Raw genomic sequence first — 16,708 nt, 5'->3', positions numbered from 1 at the left:
ATACATGTAACACAAACAATGGCCGACCACATGTTCATAGCAGTGAACATGTTCCATACTCTATTTTTAGCACCACATACAGGAGTGAAAATTGTGTTTTGAGCCATTCTTGATGTTTCTGTATAGATGATACTTTTTTGGAATATATATAAATGTGGGTGTTTGAAACAGACATTTTTTGAGAAAAACATTCCTCTGTATTTGTGACTAGAATGCCAGTGAATGTATATTTTGAATGTTAAACATTTAAAATCTTTAAAGAATATAATTTATTTCATCTGCAAATATGTATCATCGGAAAAAACTATATTTGTACAAAAGTTTAACAAGGAACAATGTTGCATAAGATTGTTTTCAGTTGAGAACTTTCTGAGGTGCATTGTGGGAAAACTAGCACACTAATTACACCCTTGAGATGACGACAGGCTTGAGCCCTCAATTAGCTGGCTCATAACATTCATGTGTGCTGTTTGGTGTTTTTTTATTGTGTAAGGTTTGAAAACAAAACATGAAAACTTTGAACTACTGTAAACTCATTTATCACAAATTAGATTCACATAACCAGTCACATGAATAAGGCCGCTAAACAAGAGGAAGAAGGGATGGAAAACATAATTTAGTATGGAATTTATTGATAAAGAAAATGTATATACATGTACATTTATTTGTGAAGATAAATCCTTTGTTTGAATGGTGGCCTTTGCTATGCCACTGATAACCTGGGGCAGAAATTTTACAGTGAAAGTCTGTGATAATTGAAATGAATTCAACTGAATTGAAATGACTCAGCTGTTTGCTATGTTTCCTCATATAGAAAACTTAAGCATTTGGAATAATAAAATGAACTTGGCCTTAATGGGTTTTTTTTAAAATAATAATCAATTTGGAAGGTATATAATGGACTTTGAATCTTTAAAGAAAACTGAAACAATATTTGATCTGAATTGGCTCTGAATGGAATAACCTGAAAACAAATTGTCTTGAAATTAACTCAACTGAAAAGAAATGATTAAATGATTATGTCACATATACTCTCCTGATATACTCTCCTAAGTCAGTGTTGTTTTGTACTTATTGGACTTTATAAAAAATATGGGAAATTAAAAAAGTAACAAAACATGACTATCTTTACATTCTTGTAATGCTCTTCTTTTAAAACAGTGGATGACACTGTCTGTGAAATTACCAGCATTATTTTCCACTTATGAATGTGTTGGAAGAGTCAGAAAAAAAGGATTTAATGTAAGGAATGTTTTGTCTTTGCATGTTAACCACTCACAATTGGTACAAAGTTGCTTCATCTTTAACATAGTTTAGGTAATGTCTAACGATAATCAACCATTTTTTGTCGAGTTGGACTTTTTCTCCAACTTAGAAATGTAGTTTCATAGGTTAGCAATGTTTAGAGTCAATTAGCAACCTGATGTGAAATGCCTATAAAAGTAATGCTTTTTACTGGGAAGAGCTCTGAAGGTTAGCCCAGCCTCCCTTTCAGCACAAATAACAAATGCCAGTGCTGCCACCTGCTGGGAGAAAAAGGAAAAACTTATTGTTCCTTTTTGATACAACATAAAATTTGTTCGTTTCGATCAGTTTGGTGTTGTTAGAGTGATCGGCACTTTAACAACACCAATGTGTTTTATAGCTTTAGATGATATATCTCATCTTTAGATGATATATCTCATCTTTACCCATAGCTCATTTTAGAGCTATTGGCTCATACATAAGCTTGCAGGTTATGTGTGTTTGCATATAGATGCTGTTAATTGTATTACAAATTATATATGAATTATCACATTAGCACTGTAATTATGTGCATTAATATCAAATTTCCCATAAAAATTTCAACCAAGAGGTTAAAAGGGGGCTTGTCTGTCAAAAACTAACAGGCCACTTTTCCTTCCTTGTCCAGTTCTAATAACTTCCTCTTATTAAATTTCCACTCTCTTATATTTAAAGAGATCAACTATATTCACTATATCTATATAGATACAATTCACAACATATGTGATCTTTTGGCACTTTACAAAAAAAATCATTTCAGTTCAATCAGTTTATCCTAATTTTCAAAAAGAAATCAGATGCTCAGAATCGGCTGGTCCTTCCACATACCAGACTGAATACCAAAGAGGATCGAACCATTTAGCCATTCAAGAATTTTGAATAGTGTAGCACCACAGCTGTGCTTAGTTGATTATGTGGATACTTTAAAAAGCAGTTAAAATCTTTCTTGTCCGAATAGACTTCATTTTAAACGTTTAGAGTGATCTTCTGTTGGTAAATCCTAACCGTTTGAATGACTGTTTGACTCTGAGGGTAGGTTCGATCTCAGCTTCATCTTGCCACAAGTTGATGTGCCCCTGGGCAAGGCACTTAACCTCAAGTTGCCTACCGATCTGTACATTGGTTGATATTTGTGCGAATGGGTGAATATGACTCAAGTGTATCACACTTTGAGTGGTCAAAATGACTGGAAAAAGCTTACATAAGCTCAGTCCATTTACTATTAATTTTCATCGTGTGCTATATGTTGTTTTATCTTAATGGCATTTGATGGTTGTTTCTTTGGGTTTCTGTACAATGTTTGATGAAGGGTTTGTTTCTGAAAGGTGCTTCGCAAATAAACTTTGTTAGTGGTAAGAATAAATTAGTTTCACTGACTCAGTTATGTTGAATTTGTATCTTCATCTACAATAAATAAATAAAACCAACAAGACAATGTTATTTCAAAAGACTCTTTCAGACAACTTTAACCGAAGTTGTGAAACCAAATAGAGCTTGTTTACAGCATTGCATCACAACACCCTCTGAGGTTCATTACCAGGGAAAAGTACAGAGGAGACGTCACTCTGGAGGGCTCACTGTGGCACTTCTAGTGTTCCTTCTTTGTAAACAGTTAGATCATTAACCTAATGAGCAAAGTTTATATGGAAACAGTCACCAAGTGTTGGTAACCATAACACAACAGTTTTCTTTTCAAAGTACCAAAGTTCAGTGAGGAGTTAATTCCCATACTGGGTGATGACATTCTCAGAGCCAAGCAATCCGATGACAAATACGAAAAGGAACGTAGTGCTGGCTGCTTGTTTTCATCAGTTCAGGAGCGAAAGCCAAAGAACTGATTTCAATTTTATTATTTTTGTGATTTGATGTACTGTGGTATTTCCAGTATTATGTGATACATCGAATAAAACCTTTACATTGAGGTGATACCAGTTCAGTATTCAAACATTCATTGAGCAATCAGGAAACAAAAACATTTTCTTCTTAAATACACTGGACCAATCATAGTTATTATTTTTAGTAATAGTAGCAGCAGTATTACTATTGTTATTCTTCATATGAATTAATTTTTCTTGAACTGCATAATTTGCTTTGCAAAAGCCTTTCTTTGTATTTTGTAGTTTTAATGAGAAGTGTAAGATTTGTCCTTGTGAAACATTAAAAAGTAGTAAAAACTGAAATATACCTCCATTCCTTTTATTTTTATTAAAGTTACAAATTTAAACAGAAAAAAATATTTATAAGTTAAGATATGTATGCATCATTTAAATTTGCAAGCCAACAACATAACATGAACATTCAATATAAAAAAGCTTTAAGTGCAAGAGACCAGGTTCTTTTAAAATGTTAATAAAATGTTCAACATAGTAGGATGATGAAAACATTTTTGTTGAAATCCCAATGAAATTGTTCTGGGAAAAGCAAAGTATCATACAGAGATTTTAGAAAGCTGCACAGTATAGCAAAAAAAAGTTAATTAATGCATTAACATTGTTACAACAAACTTTACTAGGATGCAAGTCTAGATGGATTCAACTTAAAGTAAATTTATTAACTGAATTTTGAAATCACACATACAAACTGAAATATTTCTAAAATGCTCAAAATATCTTGTGGCTCTATTTTACAATGATCACATGAAAAAGAAGACATTCCTTGCAGGGTTAGAAACATTACAAAAACTGATTCAATGCAAGTTCACGCAACAAATAAAGCAGTTTGCATTAGCCACTGTGTAAGTAAATTATTCAGAAAGAATCAGTTTATTCTTGAAAAAGTTATGCACCTTTTCACGAATTTCTTTTGTTTTCAATCCATAGATTATTGGATTTAATGTTGGGGGGAATATTAATGTCGAAACTCCCATAAATCTTCTTAAATGTGGTGAAATATTCTGCAGTCTGTAAGATATGATTGTAAAGAGGCCCAAGCACTCAAACAGAAGAAAAACAAAAAGATGTGTGGCACATGTCTGCAGAGCTTTCGCTTTGGTGTCAGACTGTCTGGATCTAAAGCATGCAATAAGGATGCGAAGATATGTATAAAAAACCAGACCATTAGCTATCACTTGTGTAACAGCACTTATAAAAAGACCATACATGTTATTAATGGTTGTATCTTCACATACCAAAGTTAACAAACTTGGATTATCACAGTAGGAGTGTGTTATTTCAGATCTACAGCGGCACAAACGCAAAAGAAGGATGAAGAGCACAGCTATTAAAACCACACAAGAAGACCAAACTAATATAATTATTTTCATTATGTGAGCATTAGTCATTACAGTGTTGTAACGCAAAGGGTGACAAATGGCAATGTATCTGTCATAGGCCATTGCAGTCAGGATGAACACTGAACCAGCTGCATAGATATGGATAAAAAAAGCTTGTATAACGCAAGCTGAGAACTGAATCCTTCTGCTGTTTGTCAATATCTCCTTAATGAGGTGTGGAAAGAGTGCTGAAGAACCTATAAGGTCATTGATGGGAAGATTCACCAAGAACAGATGCATTGGCTGGTGCAAAGATTTGTTCAGCACAATGGTGAAGATAATAGTCAGGTTACAGAACAGGATGACCATGTAGTTCAGGGATGCAAAAAGGAATGCAGGGAAGACGCCTTCATGAGGGAGATCGTAGCCTTTAAGCTGTAAGAGATCTGATGTATTATGCCCTTTGTCCATCCTTTCAGTTTCTCAAAGTGTGAATAAAAATCTATTTAACAAGCTCTGTATTTACAATATCACAATTGCAAGCAAAAAGACATCAGAAGACTGCAGAAGAACAGAGAGTGGTGGCATAAAGTAAAACCTTAAAATAACATTGATTCTGATAAATTTCCAAACTCTACAAACAATTCGCACACGATTTTTAACTTATTTACCACTTGAACATAATTTCAAATAAATCACGAGAAACAGAAAAATCACACAGTCTGCACTCATTCATAAAACAGAGAACATTTTGCATTGTTGCCTATTGACCAGTTGTGCTGATGTACAACTTTCTAGAACTAATAGGCAAGACATTGGAGGCAGTGCGATATTTATTTTCGATACAACTCCCAAGGCAGTCTGTCTTTTTTCTTACAATATGTGGTTGACAGGGTAACTGTCAGGGGTTAGAAACTGTCTCTGTGTAGGTTAACTTTTGCTACTAGTGCTCTGTAATACAGCCTTGAGGGTAAAAGTCTAAATAACCGATGACCGGGATGTGTTGGGTCAACAGAAAGCTGCCCTTTTGCTGGCCGTGTACCGGTCATGAGTAGAGGAAAGGTCAGATAATCCTGTCTGCAGACATGATTGTTCATTGCTGTTTGGACCCATCCTGTTTTGTGATTGAGCTAAACCACACAGAGACGGATGACCACAAAACATAATTATTTAGAAAATACGACGGCTGTAGATTGTAGGGTGCTATGGCTACAATTAAATCCATATTTTTCAACTTTTCTTGAGATCATATGTTTTCCAATGACAAATGGAAACAAGGATTTGGTTTAATCAGACCTTTCATCAATGTAAAACATGTATTTGGACCATTAACAATTAAACAATGAGTATTTTTTGTTGAAGAGCATTACCGCATTTGAATAATGTTTTCAACTATACTGTAACAAATGTCTGTAAAAACTACAGCATGAAAATACAATAAGGTGGCATTGTTTTGAAAATACAGCTCTTTCTTGTGATCTGAAATGGTGAGTGGAAAGTATATGGGACGTGATTGAACCGCTGGATTACGTGCAGAAATTTACAGCTGTGCTGCACCAACAAATTAAAGGTAAATGGAGGCATCCACTTTCAAACTTATGTCATATAAAACAGAAAAAATGTGCAACTGCGTTGAGTCATTGAAAAGAAAATATAAAACGTTTATGCATCCTTGTCCAAAAATGTACATGCTCATTTTGCACAATAACCACAAGAGGGCAGCATATTTCAAAGTAAAATGGAGAGGCTTACGTTTTCATGACTGAATGATGCATTGGGTAACCAGTGTGCAACCGTTGGTGTGCATAAATTGTACTGTGATACATAGTTGACTATATATTATTTCTTTAATTGTATTTAGTGGGTACCTTTAAACAATTTCATCTCATTTTATGAATTGTGCCTCAAACAACATGTTAAGGCCACATAAGATAAAAGCAAAAACAGCTGCTTTTTGAGAACTTTATTCAGTCGTTGTACTTAAAATAGGGATTTAATTTTATTGTTACAATTTTGTCCAATTGACACAGTTAATTAAATCACCTATTTGAAAAAAGAAAATAAATGGATATGTATCTCATGAGCTAAAGATGACATTTTGTTCTCATTCTCATATTACACTGTTAAACAATAAAGTTATTAGGAAGCTGCACAGTATAACAAATGAAAAGCAAATTAATGCATTTGCAACAGTCCTCATTGAGAAACAGACTATTAAAAACAGTTTTTTATTAAATGTATGAAAATGCTGCTTGTCATAATCAGATGTGACATTTAATAAATTTGAGAGCAGCAAAAGTAAGAAAATTAGCAAGAATCTTAAATTACACCTAAAATGTTTGCAAGAAACTCTTTTTTTAAATAAGTCAAATGTGGAGAAGTGGAATTTAAATATATGATAATTATCTAACATTACATTTCACAACTATCACTCAAATGATAATTACATTTAAACCTTCACTGCTACAGGCTTTTTTCACATCTACAAAGTAAAGAAAGAAAGCCAAACCATCCCAGGTGCATCTTTAAAACTTGAGTAATAAATTATTAAACAGTTGTACTTTATTTCTGAAAACGTTTGCTACTTCTTCACCAGTAGTTCAGTGTGACCTTTGGATTGTTCTCCATAAAATTCTTATCAGTTTCTGTGGCCTCTGCATGACACCTTGCAATTCTGTTCTTCATTGGTAAAACATTTCTTTTTCTCGCTCTCTTATGAAGCTCTTTGTCTTCTCTTTGATGGCTTCTCAGGAAATTTTTTACTTTGCTAATCATTGACTTTTTTTCCAGAACTCCTATGCGCTCCCACTTTTGGGGTGAAATAATCATTTCTTGAATTTATTTGTTTTTTAAAGTAAATCAACTGTTTTATGAACCCTCCTTCCATAAACAGATGTGTTTGTAGTTTTAGGATTAGACTCTGATTCAAAAACCACACGCAAAGCATACAATTATTTATTTATTTTTTTTAATTATTAGCAATTATTACTTTGTTTTTCAGATGCCAGAGCAGGAAAATTGTTGCAGGACTAGATGAGGTAAGGGAAACATAAAGATGAAACAAAATGTCCTTTTAGGTTGCACATAAACAGTATACCAGCACAAGCCTTTATCACAATGCAATAAGTGTCTGTAAAAAAAAATCAATGCATGACTCATGTTAACAAAAGACCTAAATATCAGTTTATTTACAATCTGCCCCAACTATTTTTATTCTTAAACAGAAAGTAAATTTTATTGCAAGTGTTTCCACACACTGAACACACATTGTTCTTTAATGCTTCCTAAATAGCCCAGCGAATAATATATTTAGTAGGAAGAACTGATTAACATGTCCACGTTAGTACATATTCTAGTAAAACTTGCTGTGACACAATGGCAGCCCTCAAATGTAACTTCGCTATTCAGAAATACACACTACACTTAAGTGGCTTGAGATACATAAACAAATATAACAGTCTACGATTTCATACAATGATCTACAGTGAAAAGTATATTTGGTGAGACTAAAAAAAAACCTTAAAAATAAATGTTACCGTTTTGAAAAGGTCCAATTTAACACAATGCATTAATAAAAAAACAATTTCCTTCTAAAAAATGTCATGATTTTTTCCCGAATTTCTTTTGTCTTAAGTCCATAAATGATTGGGTTTAATGTTGGAGGGAAAACTAATGTTGACACTCCTAGGAATCTCCTTATGTGTGGCGGAACATTTCTTATTCTGTATGATATGATGGTAAAAAGACCCAAGCACTCCAGTAAGAGGAAAACTAATAAATGTGTGGCACACGTCTGCAGAGCTTTTGCTTTAGTGTCTGACTGTTTCGATCTAAAACATGCAATGAGGATCCGAAGATATGTATACAAAACCGTTCCATTAGCTATTATTTGTGAAAGAGCACTTATAAAAAGACCATAGATGTTATTAATGGTTGTATCTTCACACACCAAAGTTAACAAACTCGGATTATCACAGTAAGAGAGTGTAATTTCAGATCTACAGCGACGCAAGCGTAAAAGAAGAATGAAGAGCACAGCTATTAAAATCACACAGGAAGACCAAACTAATGTGATTATTTTCATTATGTGAGCATTTGTCATAACAGCGTTGTAACGTAAAGGGTGACATATGGCAATGTATCTGTCATAGGCCATCGCACTAAGAATGAACACTGTGCCCGCTGCGTAGATATGGATGAAAAAAGCTTGTGCGATACAAGCGGAAAGCTGCATCCTTCTGCTGTTTGTCAATATCTCCTTAAGGAGTTGTGGAAAGAGTGCTGAAGAACCTATCAGGTCATTAATAGGAAGGTTCAGCAGGAACAGATGCATTGGTTGATGCAGAGATTTGTTCATAACAATGGTAAGAATTAAAGTGAGGTTGCAGAAAAGGATTATCATATAATTTAGGGTTGCTAAAAGGAACGCAGGAAAGACGCCTTCATAAGAAATGTTGTAGCCATTTAGCTGTAAAACAGATGTGTTATCTAGACTGGACATTTTTCAAGTTGTTCATCGCATAACAACATCAAATTTATAAAACAAAGCATAGTTTAAGCATATCATCACTTTTTCAGCTCACAGAATTTACATTGCAATCCATAAATCACATTTTGGATCTTGAGCATACCTCTAAATCTTTTAGACCGACAATAAAAACTTAAACAACCAGAGATGAGCAGCCCTTCCAAACAAATTTCTTTCACCAAAAAAGAAAAATAAATCTGTTTTTTTGTGGTGTGGCTGGTGATCAGTTGAGCAAGTGCACATGTTTTTAATAAATAAATGGTGTCGAGAAGTACTCCCGTATTTATAGGTGTAATTACGGTTGAACAGCACCTGATTCTCAGAGGTGTTATGGGTTTTCAATGGGTTTTTCTTTAACATTGATTCTCAAGGGAATCTGGGAAAACATAAACATGACAACAGTTAGTAAACCAGATTTCTACATTTTAACACATATAGAAATACTGCTTTGTTTCTAAATGGTTGTAAAAGCTCATTGAGGCTAATGTAGGATACATGAACATATGAGGTTATAGGTGCAAAAGGGGAAAAACAAATGTATTTTTCCCCAGGCATAAAACTTGTTATTTAAACCAAAGTCCACCAAGTGCAATAATATGCATGGAGATTGAACTATATGTAGTCTCAGTGTCATCCTCTTTGTTAGTGAACCTCAAATCTATATTTTTCTTGCTCCTTTACAACTTTTGGTTATGGGATTCTGTGTATGTTTTGCAGGCCAGGAACTTACAGTACACCTGGAGAAAAAGAGGCACAGCAAGCGCTGTGTTTTTATACAACAAGTGACAAAGTTGTACTAAGCTGTACCTACCGCTGCAACCAACAGAAAAATGCATCTGCCTGAGAACCATTTGATCGATGAGAGAGACAGGTTTAGGAAATACAATGCAGAACTAAAAGAATTTCCCAACTCAAAATTCTCACAGACATAAAGACAGAATCCTAAATAACCTATTTAAACAGTTCATCAGCAAATACAGTTACTTTGGGAGTCAGTATAACTTTACGTGCTAGTTAATGATCATAAAATCTGTTTTAATATTTTAAAATTATGTCAGATACAGACAGAAGAATAAATTTATGTGCAAATGCTGGTATTTTGAAGACTACATTAAATGATGTAATTACAAAATCAATTTAAACAGTATACAAATTTTTCAAACCGTATTTATTGCTTCTTTTTCAATTTAGACAGATGAAACTACCACTTCAGGTAGGTGATGTATGTTTTAAGTACTTCCTGTTAGAATACATGGTGCTCACCATATCTTCACTTGACCTCCGAGTGGAACAAAACGTTCAGCTCGAGAGCAACACAACAACAAAACTTGTGAAAAACTCATCACCACCAAGGAATCCCAAGACACTAACTTTGCATTAGTGAGAAACAAATATACAGAAGCATTCAGCACATTTCATTACAGTCGCAAATAAAAAAAAAGATAATGGAAAAACAAACACAGCAACTAACCAATAAACTAATTTAGTCTAATTTACTATGAGAAATTCTTCAGTAGGTTATGCAACACAAGTCCTGAGGAGCATTAAAATAATGAAAAAACAAAAAAGAAGATCCTGTGACAATCAATTCTAAGCACCGGCATAATTATCAAAATGTATACCCAAACAATCAATAAAAATAAAATAGGTGTCACAGAAGTAACAAACTCCCTTTGATAATAAAATCCACACAAAAAGAGGAAAGCTACTTTGTTGGTCCCATTTGCCTTTTAAGAAATTCTATTATACTTTTTTTCAGTTCTTTGGATTTAAGTCCATATATTATTGGGTCCAAGAGGGGTGGAAAGATCAGAATAGACACCCCACAAGCCCTTCTGAGAAAAGGGGATGCATTCTCAAAGCGATGAGAAATGATTGTAAAGGCACTATTAATTTGCAGGACTAAAAAAACGACTAGATGGGTTCCACATGTTTGAAACGCTTTTTTTCTGCTGTCAGTGTTATTATTCATAACGCATGTACGCAAAATCTGTGCATATGTGTAACCTATTATTAACAGTGAACCTCCATTTAAAAAGCATGTTATGAATAGTCCATAGTAGTTGCTTACACGGTTGTCCCCGCAGGAAAGTTTTTGAAATGTTGGATTGTTACAATACAGATCCTCAATCTTTGTCCTGCAAATGTTAAACCGTAAAGTTAAAGCAAACAGAATGGTCATAAGCAAAAAGTCTAAAAACCATATGAGAAAGATTATTCTGATAACAAAATTTGAAGTCATGATAGTATTATACTTAAGTGGACTGCATATTGCAATGTATCTATCATATGCCATAGCACTTAATATCAGAAGGTTTCCAGCACCATACAAATGAATGAGAAAAGCTTGAGTTATACATGCAGAACTGGAGATAATTCTGTTCTGTGTCAAAATGCTGAAAACAAGCTGAGGGAAAAAACCTGATGCACCGAGAATGTCACTAATGGGAAGATTAATAAGCAGGAGAAACATAGGTCTATGTAGACTTTTACTCAGTGCAATTGTCAATATGACCAGTGAATTGCAGAATACAATAATGAGATAGGTAAGTGTTCCAAATAAAAATGCTGGATAAATATGGGTTGGAGGTAAGCCCAGGGTTGCCAGTATAAAAAATTTCACTGAAGATGAATTGGCAGACATGTCTCCTGTTTTTTCTCTTCTGGTATCACTGTTGTTGCGAAGAATTGCAGCCTTTATCTTTCCTGATGATGTGGTATTCTGACCTGAAATGAGAAATATTTTTCAAAGCAAAACCTACATTCAGTGAAATGTTTAACACCTGTGAGTTCTTACCCTTTGCAGTCCGCTTCGTCATCCTCACCAGTTCTATCATGGAAATTATTCGCTATTTATATAAGCCGCAAGCGACCCATGAGAGAGTGTGTGAGATTAAAGACGTGTCTTACTAAAAATAACATCAAGTACAGACACCTAAACAAATCCTGCAAACATAACCCTACCCAGCATATCCAGCAAACTTTTCCTTGCAGGGTCTCAAAGGTTACAAATTCTGACAAAACAATAAATACAACAAATACAACAAATAATAACATGTTCAGAAGCAGGTCTTTTATGTGGCTTCATGTAAAAATATTTATTTAAACCAGCAAAGTATGATATGTGTTAATGTGCCTTCTTGTGGATACATATAACAGAAGAAACCAAATTTAATTTTGTTAAAATGTTACTTAAAAATGTTATATTTTTATGTGACAAACACATTTTCGTCACGTAAATGTGTTTGTACAGCACATTTACTACAAGACAGTTCAACATGCTATACATGATGTCTATGAACAACAAAATAACCAATTATGTTGGGAAGAGCAAACATGCAACTAATATTACTTTGTGTCAAATATTATCAAAATATCAAAATCAAATACAGAAAAGGAGACTAAAATTAGTCAATATTTCCATTATTATTAATTAAAGACAATTTTGATTGTTGGGTTTTTCGCCTTGATGTAAACCCAAGATATTTTAATATCTTTGCAGTTTTCTGGAAGTTTGTTCCAATAATCATGATGCATAAAAACTGAATGCTGTTTCTTTGTGTTTAATTCTGACTTTGGGAATGCAGAGTAGATTTGAACCAGAAAACCTGAAGGTTGATACAGTGACAAGAGGTTTTTAATGTATTTTGGGTTCAAACCATTCAGTCAAACAAACAAAAGTGTTTTCTAAAGTCTGTTCTCTAAACTTCATTGAGCCAGTGTAGGGACTGGGTCGGTGCGCTTTATTTTCCTAGTTTTAGAACATGAGCAGCATTCTGTATCAGCTACAGCTGTCTGACTTTAAGACAGACCTGTGATCAATTCAAGTGATCAGTAATCATTTATCGATGCGTTTTTTTAACAATCTTATTGGGACAATAGCAATGTTAGAAGTCTGACTTTGTACCTGTCAGCTTTATGTGTCCATGAAGGTTCAGGTCTGAGTTCATCACTACGCCCAGATTTCAGATCAGGTCACAAGTTTCTGTCTTTAATAATTGAAGCGGCTGACTCTTGATTGTTCCTCTTTAGGTCCAAAGATAAACTGGACTTTGGGATACCTCAGATATGATTAATGTCTGCTCCGGTGAGAAGTTACCTATTGATAAAGAAGAAAATCCACGTTCTTTAGGTAACACTTGAACCAGTGTACCACAGAATCCAGCCCAGCTCTATGGTCGTTTAAATAATCCGTCATGGTCAACCATGTCAAATGTTGTGCAGAGGTCCAATTGTGGTTCTTCTATAGTTTGTATTGATGTGGAAATCACTGAGCACTTTGAGAAGGGCAGTACTGTGGTGACCTTAGAAACCTTGGCATTTATTTTAAGAATCAGCATAATTATCTGGCATTAACAGGAGCTTTAACTTGCAAGTCCCACATGTTTTATAACATGTCTGACTAATATGGATAAAACAGATCAACGTTGCTGTACTTGGTTTAGCCTTCATGTCTTGTTGAAAGTGTAACTCTCTCACTCTTGCTGCCCAAATCAACTGTTTGCATGTTAGCATTAGCTTTTTAGTCATTAACTCCCTTTGGAAAAAGAAGATTGGATTTTTTAAATTATTATCATTATTATTATTATTATTATTATTATCTCTTTTTTTTCTGGCAAGTCACCAGACACAGCCAGTCAAACTGAAAATCATCCAATTTCAGTCTACTGTAGAATTTTCTATGCATTCCTTGAAGTACATTTTCTATTTTGAGAGGACTCCCTTCAGCAGTGTAAATCCACATGATATTATTTTCTTTCTTTAGATTCTAGTCTGCTTTGCAGATTGCTAATTTGGATTTTTCTATCATGATTCAGTATCATTTCAAATGTGAATTGAGCTTCATGGCCTAATTTTACCTCAACTGTACTGACCCACAATGTGAACCTTTTTGTAGGCATCTGGAGTAATCATAAAAAAATAAATGATGGTGACTTTGGACTTTGTTTTAGAAAGTCAGTTTTCATTATAGAATCATCACATTTCACTTTGTGTTTATTTACTTTTTTTTGTTTAAACACAGAGCTGTCTTTTATTTGAAAAACATGGATCAAACAACATTGAAAAATAATATTTGGGAGTAGTCCATTTTAGATGTTTTACATGTAATAATTTCAAAGGTCTTAAATGTTAAATTGTGGACAAAATCACTCATAATTTACACAGCCAGTAAAAGTCATACATGTAACTTAAAGAACATTTAACAACATTTTACAGTTCTATAAAATAAACTTTTGTTCATAGCATCATATCAGGATAGCAAATTGTAAACATAATAAACCACAATAAGTTTTGATTAAAGAAACATGAAATACCTTCTCCAATCAAGAGTAAAATGAAAACAACTTCTTCATAGACAGTAATAAAAACTGTCTATAAAAACATTATAAAGTATGGATTTATTATGGATCATTCACATTATGTTTCTGATTGTTTTTCCACACAATGTAATGTTTAGATTTCTGCCCGGTTAAATTTGATTAGTAAATAAAAGTACTCCAGGATCTGAGTGAAATTCAGGAAGATATTCTGCTCTTGAAGACACTCAGAAAGGTTCTGCGTATTTCACTGGTATAGAGGCCATACACAATAGGGTTAATCAGTGGAGGTAAAATAAACATTAGCATCCCCATTACCTTTTGTAAATCAGGGGAAATATTTTTGAACCTGTGCGATAAAACAGTGAAAGTTCCTGCAATCTCAAACATGACAAGAATAACCACCTGTGCAACACATGTGTTCACTGCTTTCGCCTTTGCATCAGATTTCTTCCTACTCAAACATGCGACCAGAATTTTAAAGTAAGAATAGGCCTGAATAGACATACTTAGAACTTGTATGAAAACTGTGATAAATAGCCCAATTATGTTGTTGAGGATTATGTTCCCACACGTGAGCTTCAGGAGAGATGGGTTGTCACAAAATACGTTCAGTATTACAGATCTGCACCTGGACAGCCCTGACTGAAAAGAAAATAGTGACAGGATACAGACAAAGTCAGAACTCCAAACCAGGAAAATAATAAGAGCAACAATCCTTGGAGTCATGACAGAGCTGTAACGTAATGGCATACAGATGGCAATGTAACGATCAAACGCCATTGCTGCAAGAACAAACAAAATTCCACCGGCGCACATGTGCAAAAGGAAAGCTTGTAGAACACAGAGCGGATAGGAAACTTCCTGAGTCTCTGTAACAATATTTGAAAGTATTTTTGGAAGCATGGCAGTTATTCCTATTAGATCATTCACTGGCAGACTAATCAAGATAAAATACATCGGCTTGTGAAGGTTTTTCTTCAGAATAATCAAAGATATCAGAGTCAGGTTGCATGACATTCCAAACAAGTAAATGGCTAGACCGACCAAAAATATTGGATACTTTCCTCCAGGTGGAATAAAAAATGTCTCCAGTGTTAGTGGAGAACTAATTCCAAATGAGCTGTTTTCCATTTCAATAAGACTGATCGAGACAGAAAACAATCATTTATACCCTTTACTGGAAATCAAGCCAGAATTTGGAGGAGTAACAGTCGACATACTTCATTTTCCAGTAAATGGCAGGTTGGACTGGTGATGACTGCCGTGCATCGCTTGTTTTATTGTTTCTCACTTCCTCATTTCCATCGCTGTTTACCTCAGGGATCATCAGTAGCTTTGCAGAATAAACAATGACGTGACAATTGAAGGGCTTTAGATTAGCACTTCTCCAACTTTTTAGGACAAGGATTACCTCAGAAAACATCTTTTTATGTATCTCCAGTCTGGTAGATTTTTTTTTTAAATAGCAAAAGCACAAATCTGCATCGGTATTAAAGTATGTAATTTATCCAGAGTCAAAATCTGTTATGGTTTTGACTTCAGAAGATTAATAGAACCAATCTTCTGAAGTCAGAGCTGCAAGTGGGAAACTTCAAAGTTAAGCCTGACTGCCCTGTTGACAGAAAGCTGTTTTGGACCAAACAAATATAGGTGTCAATTTTTCCTCCTTGATAGTGCATTAGGAATAATTCACTATTAAAATTAGTTTAAAAAGCTTTCCAATGAATCCCCGCAGATTACTGCATTCACTTCTTCTGGACCAGCATGTGTTGCTTGAGCTGTTATTTACTTGACAGCAGATTACTACATGTGAGGCCCTCTGAAGGATTATGAGTGGCCCTCAATTATAGAAAGATGCGAATCTGACCTGCAAGCACAAGTGTTTGATTCAGATGGACACTTTTTTCCCCATCTTTTCACAGACAAATAAAATCTTCTTAACATTCTAGGAACAACAAAAAACATTTCTCACTTGTTAACCAGGCTTCTGCAACCATCTTAATTTTGTTGTCATTGGAAGTATAAAAATTCAGCAACTTTAACACAGAAGCACACCTGAGTGCATCCGGCCTTACTGGTTAATACAGCAAGCGTTGTTGCTGAAAAGGTTCTTGCTAACAACAAACTCAAAAAATTAGAAAATGTCTGTCTACTAATAAAACAGATGTTAAAGACTTTTTATATGCTTTTACATATTAAAAGTGATTTACTGATTTTCTCTCTTCTACAAAATCTGTTTTTGTTCATTTAAATAAAATGCTGTATGTTTAGTTTATCATTGTACGGATGAAGTAAAATAAAGACAGAAGAAATGTATTGGCTAACTTAAGAAAGTGGCATCCAAGTGCTTTAAACTAGTCAGTT

General features: G+C 34.2%; 4 protein-coding genes across 4 annotated transcripts; all 4 read right to left on the bottom strand.

Annotated features, from left to right (window-relative positions):
• Window positions 1–4,027: 4,027 nt before the first annotated feature.
• Window positions 4,028–4,966, bottom strand: LOC129359169 (putative gustatory receptor clone PTE01). The gene has a single exon (XM_055028603.1). It carries the CDS (start codon window positions 4,964–4,966, stop codon window positions 4,028–4,030), a length of 939 nt encoding a protein of 312 aa, XP_054884578.1.
• Window positions 4,967–8,063: 3,097 nt separating this feature from the next.
• LOC129358865 (olfactory receptor 52K2-like) lies at window positions 8,064–8,996 on the bottom strand. The gene has a single exon (XM_055028091.1). The coding sequence runs from the start codon at window positions 8,994–8,996 to the stop codon at window positions 8,064–8,066; it is 933 nt and encodes a 310-aa protein (XP_054884066.1).
• Window positions 8,997–10,728: 1,732 nt separating this feature from the next.
• LOC129359249 (olfactory receptor 52J3-like) lies at window positions 10,729–11,667 on the bottom strand. The gene has a single exon (XM_055028749.1). It carries the CDS (start codon window positions 11,665–11,667, stop codon window positions 10,729–10,731), a length of 939 nt encoding a protein of 312 aa, XP_054884724.1.
• Window positions 11,668–14,539: 2,872 nt separating this feature from the next.
• Window positions 14,540–15,475, bottom strand: LOC129359252 (olfactory receptor 52J3-like). Its single transcript, XM_055028752.1, has one exon. The coding sequence runs from the start codon at window positions 15,473–15,475 to the stop codon at window positions 14,540–14,542; it is 936 nt and encodes a 311-aa protein (XP_054884727.1).
• Window positions 15,476–16,708: the final 1,233 nt, after the last annotated feature.

Source organism: Poeciliopsis prolifica, unplaced genomic scaffold, assembly GCF_027474105.1.
Source record: "Poeciliopsis prolifica strain line A6 unplaced genomic scaffold, Auburn_PproV2 SCAFFOLD004, whole genome shotgun sequence".
Classification (NCBI taxonomy): domain Eukaryota; kingdom Metazoa; phylum Chordata; class Actinopteri; order Cyprinodontiformes; family Poeciliidae; genus Poeciliopsis; species Poeciliopsis prolifica.
The sequence above is the reverse complement of the archived record's forward strand: the minus strand, read 5'-3'. Positions and strand labels throughout refer to the sequence as shown.